Here is a 22961-nt window from a genome sequence, read left to right on the forward strand (position 1 = left end):
AAAACATTATAGCCTATGTCCAAAACTCGTACTTTTCAGGATACAAAAAGCATTAAGAAATAAGGGGAAATGTGGAGATAAGTTAGCAACAGCAACAATATACTTCAATATACTTCTATACCCCAGGGGTCTATTCCTGCCCCCCCCCCCTCTCTCTCTCTCTCTCTCTCTCTCTCTCTCTCTCTCTTTGCACAGGTGAGTTACATTATCCAATTAGTTACATCATTGGCTCTGACAAAATAGAAGAACAAAACACACCCCTTCTTCCTCTGGGTTTGCATTCAAATCAAGGATAGGGAACTTCTACAGGTTGCTGTGAGCCTACTAATACAAACAAGCAGGCTAAAAGTCGTGATGTTTTGCTGTCTCACATTTCTGCCATCCCCTTTGCAGGTAGGCTAATAATTTAATGCAGTGGTTCCCAAACATTTTGATTTCAAGGACCCATCATAGACCTACATTGTACTAACCCTAACCCTTAATTTGGAACCCCCTTAAAGAAACATGAGGGTCCCTGCACCCCACTTTGAGAACCACTGATGTTACAAACATGATGTTACAAACATTCTTATGTTGGAAAAATGCAACTGACATTAATTTTATCAACATCAAATTGTATGCCTTCAATTGTAAGGTTGTTGTTGTATAAATATTTTTATTGGAGTGGCATATTGAAATTAAAACCGAGAAAGCATCTGTCATTTTAGATTTTTAGCAGTATAAAAATATCAGATATGCTATGCAAGCTCACTTTGTGCCGCACTGCGAGCTTATCTATCCATCTATCTATCCATCCATCCATGATCCATCCATCCAAGTACTACTGATTTAGGCATTTGTAGAATCGGCCTCAGGTCTTATACCCAGAGGTAGCCCTTTCTTTCTAAAAGCTGTCCCACCTCCTCACCTGCCCTTATAGATGTGCATGTACATGGGCCTGTGCCCTAACCAAGAAGTGACCGAGGAGGGTAAGAAGGCAAAGCTGCAAAACTCCATCATAGAACACGACATCTGTGAACATGCCAAGAGTGAGCTCAATGTGACGAAGGTCCTGATGCTGGGTGAGTTCTCTTCAGATATTTCTGCTGCAAAGAAATTAGTCATCAGGGACGTGCTGGGCCTCTGATTCAGCCTGGGAAAAAGAGTATGAGAGGCCCCTCATTAGATAGATACATTTATTATCCCAAGGGGGAAATTCAGTATTGCGCACTATAGAGCGAGATCTCTCTCTCTATAGCGCTGCTGCTACTCAAAGATTTGCCATTTCAGATCATGACAAGTGACAAGCCAGTGGGCCAATTACTGTACATGAGTTATATTTCGTCGCTGTCGGGTGGAAACCTTGTATGTCCAAAACCGTTTGTTTTGTATTTATCATTTTAAAAATGATTTAAACTTGTGAAAACAGCCGATCTACAAGCACATAACGCCTCGCACCGCGAGGCGTTGTGTGCTTGTAGATATGCTGTTTTCACTACTTTTGTGCAACAGCCTTATATGATGTAGCAGGGCTTTGCTTTGCGACAAAATGTATAAATTTGAAACTTGGAGATACAAGGTTTCTGCCCGACAGTGACGATTTACTTTGTTGGCCGCCCAGCCCCCAAAATGGAACGAAGGCCGACATTTTGAAGAGTTGTGTCTATGAGTTCTGTGACGTGGTTTGCATCATCAGGTGCTGCAGAGAGTGGGAAGAGCACCTTGGTGAAACAGATCAAGATCATCCACAGCCATGGCTTCTCCAAGCAGGAGCTCATTAGCTTTAAGGTAGGGTACAGTGTGCACTTAACTATTTATTTCACTTTGTTTATATTATAATTTTCCATTTGTTTATCATTAGACTTATTATATAAATGGCAGGATAAACATGCACTTGAAAGGCATTATGATGATTTCTTTCTTCTAACATTACAAAGTGAACGTTCTGGCTACTCCTTCAGTTTTGAGTAGGACCTTTGGGGCTCTGTTATTCCTCAGCACCTGAGCTGATCTAGAGTAAGACAAAAATGCAAATGTTTTGTTTTAGAGTGGAATGCAATAATACAAAATACAAAGTCATTTTGGGCCATTTTGCATAGGCCCAAGTTATTCTAAAGCCCTAAAAGAGCAACTTGTCTGTGATCCAATCTTAGCACTGACCAAGATTCCAGGACCGAAACGTTTGCTACTTCTTTGCATCCCTCACTTCAGCACGGACCACATCATGAGCATGTTAAAATAAATACAAATGTCTTGGTGATCTGTCTAAGGAGAGAGTTAATGCAGCGAGCAAGTCTTTTTTTTTTCTGCCAGTTTTGTTTTTGAGACTACCACACTGCAGTCAACCCAGAACCAAGGTCAAAGGTCAAATTGAATATTGTATTAGACAAAAATGGAGAACACTACAAGTATAGTCAATACAATAAAAATGTAGTACAGTACGAGCACAGTTAACACATGCCTAAAAGGAGCATCCCAAATAAGTCCTTTTACAGTCTTGTTTACGTCGGAAGTCCTGCAACAGTGTAACAGTTTACCCTGTATTTTGGGGCTCAGTTGACATGAATGAGCCCTTTTTGACAAGAAAAGCAAAGTTAATGATAACGGAAACAATTCATGCAAAGGCTCCTCTGACTGCATCGGGGTCCCGTGGGCCAGGGCATCCCATGCAGTAACCCACTCCTGGGCTCATCAATTGAAGCCATAGTGTTGACAGTGGTTGTCATCCTTCCACAGCCTGCAGTGTACAACAACCTCCTGACCTCTATGAAGTTTGTGTTGCATGGTATGGGAAAGCTCAGGATCAACCTCACCAACAAGAAACACAAGGTGAGGACGTCATAGGCCTCTTCAATGGACATTTGGATGCAGGTTGTTTAATGATAAGCTTGAATTTAAATGGCACCTTTCAAAAACCCAACAATGCTTAATAATAAAAAAAAAATAACCAAACTAATTGCCAAAATCCTGAGTAATCGAGTGACTCTTAAAGATCACAGTTCACGAAGTACAGGTCTCTTTTTATGTGCAGTACCTCATTGTCACACAAGGTGTCAGTATTTATCCACTGAACTGCATCATTTGTGAGGAAATGAAGGCTTTGTTTTGACCAACTGAAGAAATGCACTGTGAGATGGGTGTTTTTTATTTGGTTTTGTAAAAAGGATGAAACATTGGTAGCATTAAGCCATTTTGCAATTCATATCTAAAATGTTTAATCTTTGGTTTAAGGCAGGCCTACAGCTCATGAACATCCATATCTCAAAATAAGACCACTCAAAATACAGAAATGTCTTTAAAGTATTTATGCGTTTAATACTTGGTCTGGGCTACTTTTAAACAAAATACTTCATCAATGGTGTGTGGCATAGAGGTGATCAGCCTATGGCACTGCTCAAGTGTTATGGAAGCCCAGGGTTGCTTTGGTTGCAAGCTGCAGCCATAAGCTGTCATCTGTATAATTGTTGAGTCTAGTGTCTCACACCTTCCTCTTGGACAATACAACATTCTCTGTGGGGTTCAGGTCGGGCCAGTAGGCTGGTATGTTGAGCACCAAAATACCATGGTGAGTACCATAGTAGTTTTGACACTGTGGGCAGGTGCCTAGCCCTGCTGGAAATGGAAAAGGAAATTGGCATCTCCATGTCAACATACGGAATCACAAAAGTGCTCTAAAATCCCCTGGTAGATGGCTGATTCTGGATTTGATAAAACACAGCGGACCAACACCAGCAGATGACATGGCACCCATGACACCTGCTGACTTCTGGTTTCCTTTCCGAGCTAGCCTGATTTCAGACTCGGCTCACAGTCCACTCTGAGAGTGGGCGGGGTCTATGGTCTGGAACCAGGCAATTTCCGAGCTGCACTTGGCACCTGCCCACAGTGCCAAATAAAACTACTAGTAACTGGTGTACAGACCTGACCATGGTATTGCTGTGCAGGACTTATTGACCGTGACCAGCCAACTCCTGGACCCCACAGATAATTTACACAGCTGTTACAATTCCAACCATGCACACATGACTCGCTTTAATTACTTCTGTCTATTAGTAGCTTAATGACGTTTTAATGTCTTTATGTCCACTGTGTTTGTATTGTAATTCATAAAGTTGGCATAAGCACCTATACATGCTTTTGAAATTAAGTAAAGATTTTACTCTTCAAGATTCCAATTGAAAAAAATACCTAAAATAATAGCAGAAATTGCAGAAAATTGTAGATCTACAAGCTCAAAAACGATGCGTTTTCAGCTTTTTACTGTATATACATTATATGCATTGCAAACCTGCGGGCTTTCTTAACACCTCAGCAGTGCCACAGACCTCCCTTTGGGACAGGGCAGCAGAGTGGTGCTGTGTCTGTTTGGGTAGGGAGGTAGAGCAATGTCCTCTGCTGTTGTCTTCTACACACAGTAACACGAAGAAGAGAGAGTGCAGAGGAGACATTCAAAAAGCAGTGCCACAGGCTGATCACCTCCATGCCACGCCCCATTGATGAAGGAATTAGTTTAAAAGAATCCCTGACCAAGAATTGTGTGTAACACACTTTTCAGTATTGAGTATTATTATAAATCATTTTATATATCTTATGCAATATTCTAATATTTTGAGATGGATTTTTTTGCTGTGTCATAATCATTACTATTAAAACAAAAACATTTCAAATGTTTCACTTTATGTGCAGTTAATCTAGGATATATGTTTTTGAATTGTATTGCAGTGTTGAAATGACCATTTCAACACTATTGAATTTATTTTAGAGTGATCTGTAATCTGCTTCACTGTACGTGTCATCCTTTCAACACACAAACCTAACCCTTACCCTAACCTCCGTGGGGTGAGTCGCTAACCCTCCCAACACTCTGTTGTCGAAGTGACGGTCATTCGAAAGAGCGAGATTTCACTATAGGGTACATACTCCAGTGTATTCAATGAGGGTATCTGAAAAGCCTGTTTTTTTACCGTATATTGTCATGCTTTAAAAAAAATATTTAACTGTGTTGACCCTTAGGTCCATGCCCGTGCCATCCTCTCCTGCATGCAGTGCTATGGGGAGGACCAGGAGCTGCTTCCCTTCGTAGCGCATGCTTTCTATGCTCTGTGGGCCGACCAGGGCGTACGGAGCGCCGCGGCCCGAGGCTGTGAGTTTGAGCTGAACGACTCTGCTCTCTAGTGAGTAAATAACAACTCTATGGCGTTCCTTTGTCATTTCAAGGACACCCAGTTTGATATGCATTGGATCACGGAACCCCATATATAATACATTTTTTAATCTCTAGGACCAGGCATTGACACTAAGGCTTGCCCACCTGCTCTGTGCATGTCATTTAAAACTTTCGGGCAGGTAGAGTTTGCTTTCAGGTTGCCCGACCGGCAATTGCTCATTTGCACAACACAAGATATCTGTCTAAACACCTTAGCGTGGCCAGAGCGCTGTCTTCTGGTCTGTGGAATGTAAAATAAGAGCACTTTTTGCCTATAATGTGCTGTTTACTGTTGCTACACTTACAAATATAAAACCATAGACATATTCAAGCCATGTAGGTATTTGGATTTGGAGGGATTAAGTTATGAATTTCTTATCACACAGACCCAGAAAGTAAAGAAATAAGTGTTAAACTGAGCGGTAATTAAAATCTTACCTTTTTCTTACTTTTCGGGCAAGTGGGCATGATCTTTGGGCAGGAAGAACATGACCTGTACTTGGCCGATAGGCAAGTGCTTCTGAGACCTTAGTGTCAACCCCTGTCTCTAGGACCCTAAACTGCTGTAGACAGTATAATCGTCATTGTTAAGTTAATTTCTCATAAAAAAAGAAGAAAAAAAAAATCTGAGCTAGTACAGGGGAAACAAGTAAGAGTAGGGAAGTGATGCATCTGATTGAACCCGGGATTCACTGTCAGCCATTTGAGCCCATGTGGTTTCTGGAGTAGGCCTATGTGCCCTAACCACTTGGCTATCAGGTCGGCGGGTTCGCCATTAAAGGTGTATTCAGTGCTAATGAAAGTGGCCGGGGGTCATCTTGTCCCTTACTGGCCTTACAGTGTGGAAATGTTTAGTTTTTTATAGATTTTTTTACACCATTATAATGTTCTCGTTTTGATCATTAGACCCAATCACTGAATATCGGTAGGCCTACGTCTCCATCTTCAGGATATGTATGATACTGATTTACTACGAGACTCAGAGTTCAGTAGTTTACAATCTAGGCATTTAGCAGACGTTCTTAATTCAGAGCGCCTGCTGTGGTTCTCAAAACTTTTATTTTGACCATCATAACTAAACATCATAACATAACTACGGCCATACTCTACCCTGATTGGTCGAGGACTGGCTGGCCACCTCTGAAAACCGAATCTAGCTATGCTCGCAACACGGGCCATGGTGGAAGTCCTTATATGGTCAGCACACATTCTAGTGAGGAGAATGAATGGAAAATGTACCAATTATATTTTTATTTGAATGAAATACAATCACTGAATATACCTTTAATTAAGTTAATTTTGAGAGGGTAAAACCTGAATGGTTCCTCCTACAACTTATTTAGAAGGCCTAAGAAGGGGACCCCCTGGAACTCCTTCAAGGGCCCCTGGGGGGCCCAAACCACATCTTGAGAAGCAGTGGTGTACAGTGTCACCTACTCTTGACTAGAATTCAGACGCGTCATGGCTTTTCATCGTCACTGACACTATGACATAAGATTAAATTGGCTCCAGGAAATGGGTGTTTGAGTCTTGACATTTACAAAATGTGTGTGTGGAGGCATAATTGCAGTCACATCATGATGGCACTGTTTGGGGGTGGCTGTTCGCTCAGGAGGTAGAGCAGGTTGGCCAATGATCCATGGGTCTGTGGTTCCCGGCTCCTCCTGTCTACATGTCGAAGTGTCCTTGGCAAGACACTGACTGAACCCCTATTTGCTCCTGTTGAGCTGGTTGTTGCCTTAACTGTCATCTTTGTATGAATGGGTGAATGTAATGCACATTGTAAAGCGCCTTGGATAAAGGCTATATAAATGCACCATTTACCATTTACTGTTTGCAGTGATTGGGTGCCAGATTAGGGTTCTATTGAGGAGTACATTTATTTACTCAACTGTACTTGAGATACTTTGAACTTCTACTCCACCATGTATTCGTTTTAGTTACTGTTACTTTGCAGATCATTAGACATGCCCCATTTTATAATTTGGCTATTGGAAAATGACCGATCAAAGTGATTTTCCTGATGTCTCCTCCTACATCCTTGTATTAAAGGCCAAATTTGATCAGATGGGAATCCGATTGGTTCTGAAAATCTGATTTGAGACACATTCTTAGGTGGTTTGATACGAATTTGCATGTAGTCTGAACACAACCAAAGACATGTAATCATCCTCATGTGGGCTGAAGAGCCTTTTCAATTATTCACCTGCTGCACGTTGGCTGCATCATTGAGTGGAGAGCAGTTCAGTAAATGGCACAAACACTTTTCACCACTATTTGTCAGGCGTATGTGGGACTCTGGGCTTTTTCCCCCCTCTAAAGCAGTGTATGAAAGAAACTTGTCTGTGAGGAAACGGGCTGAACACTGCCAAGTTGAGATGGGAACATGACGGCTTCATCATGGGAATTCAATAAGTGAGTGTGGTTGTGAACTGCAGGCTAATGGGACACTTTACTAACTCTCTCCTCCTGTTCTCCGCTCTCTTTGATAGACCTCACGCTTAACATCTGTCGTCCTCTGAACAGCAGGCACGTGCACACATAATAGACATCAAAGGGGGCTTGAGCCCCTGCCCTTTTATCTGTCTGTAAAAACGGCCCTTTCCAGACCATAAATGCCATTTTTACTATGGTGAAAGAAATGCAAATGTCCTCTTTCCATGGCATACCTGAAGGCAGCATTCAAGAGAATTGCATTGTCCAAACTCTCCTGAACTTGAATGCAGCATCTTATGTTGAAAGAATTGCCCTCTCCGTGTAGAAATCCATGCCATTAAGCTGCATCTCCAGTATTGACTTGATTATGCTTGGTTAACTGTGGTTTCACACTCCGAAAATAGCTGACCTCCAAGCTCACAATGCGTCGCAGCGTGACTCGTTGTGAGCTTGGAGGTCTGCTATGTTCAGTGCTTCCACCAAATGGCCCTTTTGGAAATTTCAGCCCCTGCCTCTCTAACATTCTCTGCACGTCCCTGCTGAACAGTTTGCTGTCGTGACATACTTTTAGGGTTTTTCTTTTAGTGAAATCTTAAGGACGATGGGCACCACCTCGGGCTGTGAGCAAACTTTCATTATAATCTGTCATCTAATGTCATCTTTTTTCTAATGTCATAGAACTGTCTTGCCATCCCAGAAAATGTTACATTAATATAGCACACTGCATAATGGATGTATTATGTGGCAGCCTAACGATAAGTAGTCCCGCCGCTTTTGTAGAAATGGAAATGTGAGCGCCTTTGACAGTAATGCGTTGCTTGGTATAGGCACCTGTCCTGTAACGGCGTGGAGAATTACAGGGACGTGGGGATTGTGCTAGCCTTCATGAATTTGACCCACCCACTAATTACACCTCTAAACCTGATGATGTGACGATATTAGGGGTGGGCGATATGGTGATAATTATCGTTGAGACGATACAATGTTTCCACGATATGCCTTTTCAGAGATATCGTATGTATCGTGATACAATTGAGGGAGCCTTGTAAAAAATCCTGTTTAATCGTTAATACAGAGATTCATTGCAGAGTTCAATTTAAACCTGCATTTTGGTCTAAATCACTAGTTCTCAAACTTTAAAATGTCAAGGTCTCCACTTAAAACTGACAGTATACAAATGAAACCAAATGGACCTGTCCATTTGGTTTCATTTGTATACTGTCAGAAAGTTAAATTTGGACCTCCCAAAAGGAACCCAGAGAGTCTAGTTTTTGTCAAAAATAACCATAAAAACCAACGTGAAAAAGAATCGTGATAAAATCGTGTATCGTGATACAGCTTGGGAAAATATTGTGATATTGTATTTTTCCATATCGCCCACCCCTAGACGATATAACGCTGATTCCGATGAACAGATACAATAAGTACAGTATCACTTGTATACCCATTTGCAGTGGTGTAACGTAACTTAAGTATATTTAGTCAAGTACTGTACTTAAATACATTATTGAGGAATTGGTACTTGAGTATTTCCAATACTACTACACTACATCTCGGATCCAAATATTGTACTTTTACTCCACTGCATTTATTTGAGAACTTTAGTTGCTTACTTTGTATATTGATTATTATTGCAAAACATTTGTATTTAATTTCAAATGCATTTATGTTCTTATGTTAACCTTATGAACTTAATACAAATAGTATCAATACTGCAATATATAAGTTAAAAGTATAAGTCTGGAATTCAAAATGCACTAAAAGTAATGGCATCAAAATGTCCCATTTCAAATCTACAAGCTCACAATGTGTCGCGACGCATTGCGAGCTTATAGATCGGCTATTTTCAAACATTCAAAATGTATATTTTCATGTCCACTGTATTTGTATTAAGTTTTTGATTGCATGGTTACTACACTTTGGCTTTGTAAGGCAGTAAAATGGCATACTGTAGGTACCTGCCAGTATGTCAGATCATCTCACCTCCAGCCCATCCAAACCCCAAGTGCTTTTGAGACTGCCTAATGTCCCCAGTCCTATTAGTCTGTCACCTGAGCCTCGCTGAATTACAATTGCAAGGCCGACACCGTGACTTGCTCTGGGTTTCCTGCATGTATTGGGGCACGGACAACGCACCCTGGAGTGTGTCGTGATTAGAATGAACCTAAGTGGAATGTCGCCTGTCTGCTCCAGGCTATACGTCGGATAATGGGAGTTGGTGTGCAATGCTTGTCGTTGAGGGGCTGACTGAACCCTGTAGCTGTGTGTTATGGTGTTAACCCAGTGGTTCTCAAAGTGGGGTCTGGGGACCCCCAGTGGTCGTTGAGGCTGTTCCAGGGGGTCCCCAGCTAAATGATGGTTGGGAACCAAATGGACCCTTATGGGTATGTAACTCGGGAGAGTGTACAAATGGATCCTAACGTGTCCATTTGGTTCCATTTGTACCCTCAGAGTATTAAGTTAACATTGATTTTGCAATATAAATTGGGCTGCCAGAGATAGAAATGCCATTAAATGGGTGTCCGTAGCCTAATGCATGTCAAACTGGGGGTCCTTGAAATTAAAATAGTTGAGAATCACTATAGTATAGAGCTGTAAAATCTTTTCTTATAGGGGTCTCTGACATATCTTTTCAAATCTGGTCCGCGGGCTGATGAGTGTCAATTTGGGGGTCCTTCACATGAAAAAGTTTGATAACCAATGCGTTAACCCATTAAGACTGAGGATCTGCGATTTCTACAAATGTCTTCTAAAATCCTTACCGTTTCTAAAAGAATGTACGTTGCTTTATCAGTGGTGTTCAAACTGTCATGTCAAGGACCCCCCAAATGATATGTATATTTGTCCCCCCAAAATTATATGTATTTGAAACTTTAGTTACTTTGTAGATTTGTATTATTACAAACTATGCATTAATTAACCACTTCAGCACTATGTAAAGTTTGGCCATTTGAAAATGGCAGATCTACAAGCTCGCAATGTATTTTTATACATTTTGGACATTCTGCATAATCAGTTCTTTCTATTTTGATAGTGTACAAAATACTTTTGTACTTTTACTCAAGTGAACTTTGAATTCCGGAATTTGTTTGTAACAGTATTTCTACATTACAGTATTGATTAGTTCTTATTTAAGTACAAAAAAGAAAAAAGGAAAAATCCACCTCTGTCGGTCACTGTCTTTTGTAAAGGATGGAATCTTAACCACTAAACATTGTTTAGCAGGTGACTTGAGCATGTCAACAAACACTGGTGTTTTAATGTTCCTTACTTCGGTGTCCTTCTTTTCAAGCTTCTTTGAGAACATCAGTCGGATCATTGCCCCGAACTTCATTCCTACAGAGATGGATGTATTGAGAGTGAGAGTGAGGACCTGTGGAATCATCGAAACCCAGTTCCAAGTTGATGAAATGATCCTTCGGTAAGAACTTATAAAGCATGGGGATATTTATACATTTTTTATTTATTTTTTTGATGGCCATTAACACACATTGTTTTTGATTGAATACTTTACTAGTAAGTCGCCTCAGGGCGACATGTGACCAAGGTCGCGCCAATTCTTGGCCATCTGGCCAGTGATGTATATCAGACCAGTTACCCATATATGGAGACCCCTGTACCCATATATTAAGATCATGTACTGTATGGAGATATGCTGTCCCCATGCTTACTCAGTTATTAGTTATGTGAAAGTCCTATGATGTCTATGACATCTGACATCATACCCTATTATGCCCATACATGGAGATCCCTGTCTGTAGAACCAGCCGTTGGCGTGGTATGTGGCTGATGTGGCCGCCATATATGGGCATTCCCATATGAAGTCCTGTTAGATATGGGCTTAATATTGATGACATCAGGGAACTCCATATATGGGCATAAAAGGGATTCTGTTAGTGTGACATCACAGTGAAGCCAGAGCGTGATGTCAGAGCGGCAAACCCATTCTGTTAAGAGTGGTTCCCCTGACATCACAGTGATGTCAGAGCATGATGTCAGAGCGACAAACCCATAGAATCACAGTGTCAGGCGTGACCTACAGAGGTACGTGGAATTAAAAGTTTGCATAGGAATATAACGCATCTCTTAGTGACGTGTCCTGATGACATGACATATGGCCAAAGTGTGTGCCGGTAAACTGGGAGGAGGAGGAGTAGCACGGCAAAATAAAGTTTATCTGAAAAGATGGAAGGAATAAGGTCTAGAGATATAGTCTGGTTGCCCTGTTGTGAAATATCCCTTAAAAATAACACATTTTCAAAGAATTGTAAAGAATCTTTGAGAATAGCTGATGTACTTTATATTAGGGGCCCTGGGGTCCCCAGACCCCACTTTGAGAACCACTGCATAAGACCACGGACCATCATAATCCGAGTGTACAAATGGAACGGGTCCATTATGACAACATAAGGGTCCATTTGGTTTCCAGTTTCGACCTATCATTTATCTGGGGAACCCCTGGAACGCCCTCAAGGACCTCTGGGGGTCCCAGGACCCCACTTTGAGAAACACAGACATACAGAATGTCTGTCAGTTCATACTTGGATTAGTCACTTCTCCCCTCCCGTTTTCTTGCGAGACGTTCTAAAGGCCTGTCCATACTTTGACCGAAACCGCCGTTTTCGGTCAAAAGGTCCTTTTCAACTATAAAATGTAATTCCTCGAAAGTTCTGGAATGCTTTTTCTCCGAACAATAGTTCTGAAATTTGCACAACGAGATGTCACTCGCCAAAATCAGGTTCGGTGAAACGGCAAACGTGATTGGTCCGACCCCCCCCCCCCCCCCCCCCCCCCCCGCTACTGTACATCGCCTGGTGACGTGAGGCTACTGTACATTGCTTTTGTTTTTGCTTTGCGACCCGCGAAAACTACTATAGGCCTACTGTGTGTCGGTGAATGCTCAATGAGCGGCGCGACACGACGCAGAAGGTCGTCAAAACGACTGGCAGACATTCTCATTATTTCAAAATGTTTCTCCTCGTCCATGCCCCTCAAACGAGAGTCTGATACAGGCCATCCCGGGGCGGACATACCACCGACGGCTAGATGTGCTCGCCAGCCTCGCCGCCTCCTCAGCCGCACAAAGCCACAAAGCAGGGCAAAATCCTCCTCCTCTGCCTCCTCTAACATTTCCTCCTTGTCTTCCTCCTCCTCCATAATAACCTCCACAATACGTGCCACCGCTTCCAACTTCCAACGTGCCAACCCTCCGAACAGGAGCGAAGTATGAACATCCGACGCTTTTTTTTCGGAAAAGATAAAAAATAAAAAAGTTTATTTTTCAACCGAAAAGTTCGGTTCTGTCGAAGTCTGGAGAGGCCTTTAGTCACTTGATATCTTTAGTCACCTTATCGCTGTCACTTAAACCTCACTTAACCACTTTTAAAGTGCCTTCCCAATTTGGAGCATGTCATTATAGGCAGAAATGTTCAAAACCTATGAAACATTTAGGGTGTTTTATTTATTTATTACTATATATTTCTGTTCTCTTGTCTTTAAGTAAGCATAATAGGGTCAGTATCGCACTTAACCCATTTAGGCCTAACCTATAGAATAGGGCTAAATCAGAAATTAGCCTACAAAACAAATATGTTGCTACATACTGTACATGTACTGTAAGCCCCTCCCAAACAGCAAAATGTGTTCCCGGCCTGAATGGGTTGTTGTTTCACCCCAACCCAAATCAGACTTGGTTTTAAGATTTTGTAGATTTGCACTTTGCATGAGTCACCCCCAAGTAATGATTTTCCAGGCTAGTGCTACTTCAAACACCTCAGTTATGGGTTACTGTCCTCCAGCTTTTGAAAGATGAATTTACTCTTGAGTGAATAAATGTTTGATTTCCGTAGACATGGAGTAGAGCAATCATGCACTTGGTTGACTGTCTCTGGTCTATTGCCTGTGTCACCTAGACCCACAGCTACACTTTGACACAGAATCTCTGATACTTTGAATCTCTGATATTGCAAGTAAAAGGTCTGTTGGATACTTTTTAGTTCAGAAATTGGTGACGGTACTGAAAAAAAACAACTCCTTTGCCTGCTGGCAGCGTCCACAAGACATTTTGCGGTGATCGGTTCAGCGGTTTGTGAGATTATCCCCAGAAAGGATGACACTCGCTCACTCACTCACTTGGTCACTCACTCACTAGCCCCTGAATATAGGGGCTATATTATTATAGGAATATCGCAGTAATAACGGATCGCTCAAAAGGTTGTGTACCCAAATCCCTAGTATAGCGGAGACAATAGCCTATTTGAAATGTAATTCTATTTTCAAATGGTTTGTTGTGGCTCCTTAAAGGGCAAGACCACCCATTTTCAATATTGAACTATGTCATTAATATACCTTAGAGGAGTTGTGTGGGAATAAAAAAAAAGTTCCCCTCTTCTGTGTTGCCCAGAACTGGAGGATTGATTTTGGGGTTTGTATTGTAAAGTACAACGGTGTGATGTCATCACATTGTGATTTGCAATACAAACCCCAAAATCAATCCTCCAGTTCTAGGCAACACCGAAGAGGGGGAACTTTTTTTTTAATTTCCACACAACTCCTCTAAGGTATATTAATGACATAGTTCAATATTGAAAATGGGTGGTCTTCCCCTTTAAAGGGATATTTCACTTTCAAATGAAATAAACATTAAACATATATTTTATATTATTTTAAGTGATTAATCAATCACAGCCCTCTTGCACATTTAGAATGTCTAATGTGTGAGGCGGCCATGTTATTTTTACATTACTTATGTACTTATTTGAAAGTGAAATATCCCTTAGTTTAAACAAAAATTGCATGTTTTTTTTCCCCACCTCATACCAAATTTGTAGCCTATATACAACGTAATGCCAACTATGAAGCCAATAATTGAAGTAGCTATTCTAAATAATGATCAATTTGTGTGTGAAAAGTGAAAACCTGTAGTTGATAGCAGTGACGGACATTAGTTCTCAAATTCTGCCTGTACCCGACCCGATATTTAAGGCCGGGTATAGGGCCTAAAATGTTGTCAAATTAGTCAGGCCGGGTCAGGCCTTGGGCTCTATGACAAAAGAGAAAATAATCTTTTATTTTATTACTTTTACGCTGAGTTCTCAAATTCTTCCCAAACCCGACCATACTCGACCCAACCCGCCGTTTTCGGGCCGGGTAGGGCCTAAAATGTATACTAATTACGTAATTAGTCGGCCCAGCCCAGTTTGGGCCCAGTTAGGGCCGGGCCTTCATTTTCTGGCCCGTTGAGAACTCTAACTGAGATAACGGGCTGTAAAACAAAGCCAAGTAACAGCTGTGTAAATGAAAGTGTGCGTGTATATGCGTCTGCACATAAGTTGCTGTAACTACACTGAACATGGATGCTGTTTTTTCAAATGTTATAATTTGGCAAATATAGTGAAAACAAGCTTGCAATGTTTTGCATCCCTTTTTAGCTCTTTTTGAAAATGTGTGCTTATGACAAGCCCAAAGTGGGGGATGTCATGTTCTGTGAAATGTATAAATGAAATGTATTTAACTAATGAAAAGTAACAAGGGCTAAAATAATGACATTGGTAAGATTTCTACATTACAATTCTTGGAATAGTAACTGTTTTGGACTTGCGTTTTCACCTGACATATGCTTTATACGTGTGTCATCACTGGTCCATTGACCTCATGGTCTTCCTGCGTTGACAGCTTGTATGACGTTGGTGCCCAGCAGAGCCTGAAGAGGAAGTGGCTCGGCTGCTTTGACTGCGTCCAGGCCGTGCTGTTTGTGGTGGATCTGAGCGGCTATGATGTGAACATGATGGATGACCCCTTACCTGGGACGCAAAGAGTAATGTAGTGTTCTCCCTCTCTCTCTAAAATGTTTTAATCTCTTTAATGCAGGGGTCTTCAACGTTTTCAGGCCAAGGACCCCTTAGTTGAGAGAGAGATGAAGCAGGGACCCCCACAACCTTCTCATAGATTCCATATAGTTACATTGTTTGACAGCATAATCATCAGTGTATTTTGGATTCATGTCAATTTGTGTTTTCAGATATTTAACCACTTGAACAGTCAATTGATAAACTTGATCTTTCACTCTGTGCTTGGTCTGCTCTTTTTCCCCCTCTACACAAAACCTCTTGGCCGAAAATAGCAGAGCTCACAACGCCTCGCAGTGCGAGGCGTGAGCTTGTAGATCTGCTATTTTTGGCCAAAGTTCTCAGAATATGGACACTAGGGTGGGTGGTTAATGTAAAAAAGGTTTCTATGACACAAAGATTTGGAGGACCCCCTGCTGTAATTCTGAGGACCCCTAGGGGTCCCGGACCCCCTGTTGAAAACCCCTGCTTTAATGCATTTATGCCTTTTCATCAGAACCTGAAGAAAGTATGACTTGCTTAATATTGGATGATTTGATTTAAGGACTGTCTGTTTGTTAGAATTCCTCTCCTGTCTTTCCCCACATATCTTTCTGCATCAGAGCCGGCTGCAGGGAAGCCTTGATCTGTTTACCTCCATCTACATGAACAACGTTTTTAAGGACACTCCGTGGGTAGGTTTTACACCCTTTTTTGTACTTGATAAGAAAACATCTAAAAATACAAATAAGCCAGCGGCTTATTTCCATTGCGGTCCTTTAAATGGCCTAATACAAACGCACGTTATCCACTATACAGGGCTGTACATGCCCCCCTCCTCTTCTTTTTATCTTCTACACCAGTGGTTCTCAACCTGTGCATGTTACATGTACCGCTGGTGGTACTTGAGACCCCCTCTGGTGGTACGTAGAGGACTCTCCCAAAAAATGTATCACATTAAAAATATCATCAGTTGCTTTAGCTGATTAGACACTAACATAGTCTTTCCAGCAGGGCTGTTGAATGGAGTAGGCTAAGCGACTATGCTAGTGCAGTTTGCACAGGAGGTTCACTGATGTAGTAGCTAAAGAAATCTGGCTGATGATGACCCGGTCATCAAATTATTGGCTTAGGAATGCAAAAAAAACAGCAACAACAAAGAATACATTTGCCCTTTGTTTTAACTGTATAGCTGAATAGGATGGGGAAGGTCTAAGTTATACTTCAGTTATTCTGGTGGTACTTGGAGAGACAGATATTTTCTGAGGTGGTACTTGGTGTAAAAAGGTTGAGAACCACTGCTCTACACAGTACACCAAATCTCTTCCCCCGGAAATGGTCAATCTACAAGCTCACAATACATTGAAAAAAGTAATGCAATTTTCATTGAATGTTAGTTAGCCCTATTAAATTATGACATGCCCAGTATAGGGATGCTAGGGTTCAAGTGGTTCAAACGTGTACCAGTATGTTGGACACATGTCGCAGACACTGTGTTTGATGTCTGTATACACCCAGTTAACTCTGGGTGTGAGAGGAATACTGAGTGCCCGTTGGTATCATAATCCCCTTGCCAAGCAGAAGGGGCATAGCCAGGCTGTGATTGCTTCTGACCAGGGATGGATTACCCAACGGGCACAATGGGCCCAGGCCCAGGGGCCCCTGAGCTAGGGGGGCCCCTCAGCTTGAGCCACCGTGTGACCGCGTCCCTGTTATTAACGTTGCGCTATTTGCCAGACACTATTTTATTCGTTCATGTCAATAAAATAACCCCAAATATTCCTAAAACACCATGATACATGTTATACTGTAAGTGTTAAGCTCATAAAAAGCCCTATCAAATGTATAGGGGCCAAACTCTTGCAAGAAGTATAATGAATAATGTATTATTAATAATATATCTAAAATAAATAAGTCAGCACCCAATTTTATATAAAGCATTGTTAGATGTTCTTATTTATGTTGGCTTTAGTAGCTAACATAAGCATGATGAAGAATGTTATTACACAGCATAGAATAACTGGCACCACTGTTTTTAGGGCAGAGGAGAGGGAAAATAAACCCATCCAAAATGTTTTCAAGAATTGTGTGTTATAGTTACGGTATAACTATTCTATACATTTCAGGGGCTCTTTTTTGGGACTTAAAAACGTTTTCTGGCGCGGCTGTGCCGCGCACACGGAACACACACCATCGCTATGTCGCTGTGCGGTCGTAAGAAGGGGGGCCTTTTGCATTTTGGGGCCCAGGGGCCCATTTTTTCATAGTCCGTCAATGCTTCTGACACGCATAATTGGTGCTGGAGCTGTAATGGAGGTCTAAAGGCAGGTGATTTGTGTTTGGCATGTTTTTTAAAACCTTGTGTAATGAGTTTGTTTGATTTCCTTTCTGTTTTAGAATGTGATATTTAAAGAGCCATGTACAGTACAGTGTGAGTCACTGGATGTTGGTCACAGTGATAGTTTTTTCTTTTTTTTTCCCTTTTTTAGCACTGAGCAGCTGGGTTTGATTTGAATGTTGCTCTTGCATGATTCCCCCCCAGGCAGATAATTATACCTATTTAATTATTTCCACCTATTTCCTACACAGCAGAGTGGTTTAAAAGGGGAGGTGGGGCGTCGATATAAATGTTTTCATACGTCACTCGCTCATAATGTCGAGGGGATGGTTTGGGATTGAGTCATCACAATACATAATTTATGTTTTTATTAATTAAACGGATGAAACAGAAGAAAAAGAAGACTGGAGAAAAGTAAATTACCTTGTGTTTTTTTTGTTTGTTTTTTTCAGCACAAAAGATTAGGGGCAATAATTAATTTGATAATTTCCTGTGGGGTTTCTATCATTTCATGTGGGGCTTCTGTCATAATTGAAGGGGGGGCACACATACTTGTTATATATACCCAGACACAGCAAGATGGAGACCCTTTCAAGGCTTTACCACCACCTTCACGTGACTAGTACAATTTACATGGAAATGCAGCTTTGAATATGAGGCCATCCTCCAGTGTTCAGTGTATACTATTCACTCATTTAATCAAACCAATCATATATATCATCTGTCTGGTATTAAATCAGTTTGCTTCAAATAGGTTAGCTTATTCATGTGGTCAACCTTTAGGAAGTGTCCTATCCGACACCAGTGTCTTCTAGACCACTGGTTCCCAACACTGGGTCAGAGTCCATTTGTGGGTCGTGGACACATTTTTATGCGTTCCTTAATTATTCTTTTTTTGTTTCCTACATTATGTTAATTATTTCAAAACATTTTCATTCTGCAAAAAAGATTTTCATGAATAAAAAGAAATACAATTATTTTTCTATAGATAATTTCATTAATTAATAAAAGAAAATTGAAGAAATTCCATGAATTTGAAAATGAAGAATAGTAGTAGCGAAAAAATAATAATCTATAAGTTCACAACGTGGCGTGAGCTTGTAGATCTGCTGTTGCACTAGTTTTGGTCCCGGGCAAACATCTAATATCTCTCTTTTTCGTCACGAGCTAAAACGTCACAAGCTAAAAGGTTCGGGAACCACTGTTCTAGACCACCTCCAACCACTGCAGTAGATACATTTTCTGACAAAAGTGTCAAGTCCCTTGAAGCTTTTAAGTTGTACTTGTAGAATTTCACTCAACCATGGTGACGGTAGGGACGGTGCATGCTTCTTTAGTGCCAAGTGTCTTTCTTTTAATGGACTTGAAGCATCTGCCAGGGGCTAGCCATGATACGCATGCAATGAAGATCTTTGGGGATGTTCAGTCTGTCTCTTGGCTCAGGCTGAATGGAGTGTTCCTTTTGTAGTAGGCACAAGACAGTCCATGGTTGGTGACACTCGGCAGAGACGGTGACTTCCTGTATCTTTCCGTTTCGGAATGGATGACACCAGATGGTGAAGGGTGTCAGGGAGTTCTTAAGTACAGCAGAGGCGCACTAACTTCAGCTTCTCATATGTAGTTGAAAGAGGCACATTATGTTCATGTTGATGATTCCAGTTTGAATTCCCTCTCATTCTGTGCTTAGAGTGGGCAGCATCACTGTTTGCACGTATCAATCATTCAATATCATGTCATTGTATATGTGTTTCATACCAAAGACAATTTGTTTTGTGCACATCCAATTATTTCAACATGAATGTTTGCATCCTGTTGAAAATGTACGACTGACAAATTTCATTGATGTGCCATATATAACCATATACCCATAACAATTTTTATTGTAAATCTATTTTCTATAGATTCTGTTCATGAACAAAACTGATCTTTTCCGGCAGAAGATCCTATACTCGGGAAGACACTTAAGATTGTACGTCCCATCTTATAAAGGTATGCCACAAACTCTTGAATGTTGTGAATGGGTTGGAAATGAGTGTTGAGTTCTCTTAAACTCTTCTCCCTTCAGGTCATCCTGATTCTTCTTGATCTGAGAAGTTGCAGTACAAAATGGGGCATTCATTTATGAAAATATTAACCCATAGCAACATGCATTTTTCAGAAAACTCTTAGGATTTAGAACGGTGGTTCGCACAAAGATATAAAAGCTCACGGTGTGTCGCTTCATGCAGCAAGATTGTACATCTGCTAGTTTTGAAAATGTTTGAAGAATATTTAAAACGTATTCAGTGTTTTTGAATTGTATATTTATTTAGATCCTTGGCTGAAGTTAAGCTCACGGTGTGTCGCTTCATGCAGCAAGATTGTACATCTGCTAGTTTTGAAAATGTTTGAAAAATATTTAAAACATATTCAGTGTTTTTGAATTGTATATTTATTTATTTAGATCCTTGGCTGAAGTTGGCTCATGTTTTGAGGACTACTGATTTAGAAGGCGTTTGTAGAATCTGCCTCCCTCAGGTCATAATGGCTTAAATGGGCATATAAGGTTTCTGCTCAACACCTGAGTAAGCAGGCACTGACTTAAGTGACTTCTCACTCCACACAGTTGATGTATTTTCAATGGGGCGTCACATCATGTGACTTATCCATGCGATGACTTTAATGGTGCCCAGGGGCGTCACAAGGGGGTGGAAAGTGGGACTGAGTTACTAGGGCCCAAGGTGGAGGGGCCCTAGTAACTTTAGCTATTGAAAAATAGCAGATATACAAGCTCACAGCTGCGAGCTTGTAGATCTGCTATTTTTAAAAAGAAAATGTGTGCAAATCTTTGAATATATATATTTTATTTATTTTGCTTCTGGGGGGAACCCTGGAACTAAATATTTTGAGATGGGGCTCCGTGGCCAAATACATATCATCTTGGGGGTCCTTGACATGAAAAAGTTTGAGCACCACTGACATGGAAACATATAGGTTTCTTGCACACATTATCACCATTTTTCAAAAATAGCAGATCTACAAGCTCGCAGCGCGGCACTCGGTGCCGCGCTGTGAGCTTGTATATCTGCTATTTTTCAATAGTTAACATTCATGGGGGGCCCGCAGTGAATCCTTGTACCCAGGGCCCAGAATTTGGTGTGACGCCCCTGATGGTGCCATTTGTCTCCCTGTAGGAGCTGATGGGGACGTGGACGCTGCAGCGTACCACATCGCCACCATGTTTCTGGAGTGTAACGACAGGCCCAACAAGCCCATCTACCACCACTTCACCATCGCCACAGACACCTCTAACATACGGGTGGTGTTCGAGGTGCTGATGGAGCAGATCGTCCAGGAAACCGGCGAGCGTGTATCTGCTGTGACGCTGCTCTAAAGATGCTATGATCTATGATGCTGCGTTATTACTTAACTGTAAAGAGTGACTTATACTTTGTTGCGTGTCGCTGTCGCGTACCAAAAATGGCAGTTAGGGCATCTTAGGTTAAGACATTTATTGTATCTCCACTGGCAGAAAATTATCTTTCATGTGGAATTTTCTGGCTTCACCATCTTTGTGACATGCATTTCATAACACTGTAGGAGAGGCTGATTACTGGCAGTCCTCAGACCACGAGAAGATGTTTAATTTCTGTCTCTAAGGAATCTCTGTCCTAAACTATTGATTCATTATGCCAAAGTGCTCGGTCTTGCTATAGCCCAGCCATTTGGTGTTGATGATGGGCATGCTCCTGTCTCCGGGAATCCCTGTCACCAGGGGAATCAATAGATCTGTTTTTCTTTCTTTCTTTTTTTTTTTTCGTAGCGTGACACGGTGCACGACCAAATCACCCGTACGCTGTGAGCAAAGCCATGAATCGTGGCTTATATAAAGTACAGAGCTATGTGCCATGGCTTTGCTCAAAAAGTATAAAATGTTGAATTCACAACGCACAACACACACACATTTTTGAGTCATAGTAAATGCACTTTTTGGAGTACATCAATCTGTAATGTGTTTTACAGATTATTTTAAGATTTTTAAGCACTTTGTTTTTAATAAATATTTATTTGATAAAACTACTTTTACTTTTTTCTTCATTCGTCTTAAGGGAGGCATTGGTGCAGGTGGCGAAGGGTTGTGGCGGTGGTTTGTTTTATTGATTTGGGGTCTACCTATATTTTGTGCTGTCCTTGCCAATTGAAAGTCAATCTGGATTAAATGTCAAAATTGCATAATTAAATTTGACCCCTAATTCAGACGTGTTTGTTTGCTGTTGTCAAATCTTGTAGTTTTAAAAAAGGCTTAACTTTTAATTGTCATCTGTGACGCCATTGTCTTCAGTGCAGTTTGAGGGCACTTTCAGAGGACTGGTGTTATTTCGGGAGAAAAGCAATAGTCACATTTTTATGGTCTGGAAAAAATATAAAATATTGGACTTGATAAAATATCACTTTGTTGTGATTTCACTTGATGCCAACAAACGATTGCTGTCTTGAGGTAAGGGTGATCGGAGTATCTTGACCATCCTGTAGACAAAAGTAAATCTGGAGGTGTACACTTAATCTAGTATTGACAACTCTCATTATCGCATGTACATTTATTGCAGTGCATTACCTAAAATATTGTGAATACACATCAGACTGCAAGAACGTTGCAGGGGCATTGGCGAAATGGCAAATAGCCTACATTTCAGATTTTTTTCAGAAAGCGTAACAAATAAATCTTCAGTTTTCACCACAAACGAGGCATAAAATCCTGCCCCATGATATAATACTGATCATCATCAAAATTCTTCACAGTCCGTGGCGTCCAATGACAGGAAGACGTCGGCTTTACACTTGAACAACCCCTTGATGCCTCGGCCCAGTTCGCAGCTCTGCAGGTTGGGTGTAATGTCTTTGATGCATATAGGCTGTTGGAGGAAAAACACAATGGGCTTTATTATTGAGGGATTCCTCGCCAGCATTTAGTCTACAACATTGGTTCTCAAAGTGGGACCCCAAGGGATCCTTGAGGGGGTTCCAGAGGGTCTCCAGCAAAAATATAATTGGTTCATCTTTAAATAATCACAATCTGTATAATTAACCACTTTAACTGTATTTTATATTTTGAACCTGTACACATTGTGAGCCTGTAGATCTGCTGTTTTAGGAAATGTTTGAGAACCACTGGTCTAAAAGACTATTACAACTGTAA

At 41.1% G+C, this 22961-nt stretch overlaps 1 protein-coding gene across 1 annotated transcript; it reads left to right on the plus strand.

Moving 5' to 3' along the window:
• Positions 1-931: 931 nt before the first annotated feature.
• LOC308282976 (guanine nucleotide-binding protein G(o) subunit alpha-like) lies at positions 932-21158 on the plus strand (the record flags this gene model as incomplete). The annotated part of the gene is made up of 9 exons (XM_080723363.1): positions 932-1061; positions 1676-1767; positions 2716-2808; positions 4993-5153; positions 10914-11042; positions 15296-15437; positions 16071-16142; positions 19687-19774; positions 20959-21158. 9 exons carry the CDS (start codon positions 932-934, stop codon positions 21156-21158), a joined length of 1107 nt encoding a protein of 368 aa, XP_080579489.1.
• Between the last annotated feature and the right edge of the window lie 1803 nt (positions 21159-22961).

The sequence above is a fragment of the Nannobrachium achirus genome (genome assembly GCF_963921795.1).
Source record: "Nannobrachium achirus genome assembly, chromosome: 4".
Taxonomy (NCBI): domain Eukaryota; kingdom Metazoa; phylum Chordata; class Actinopteri; order Myctophiformes; family Myctophidae; genus Nannobrachium; species Nannobrachium achirus.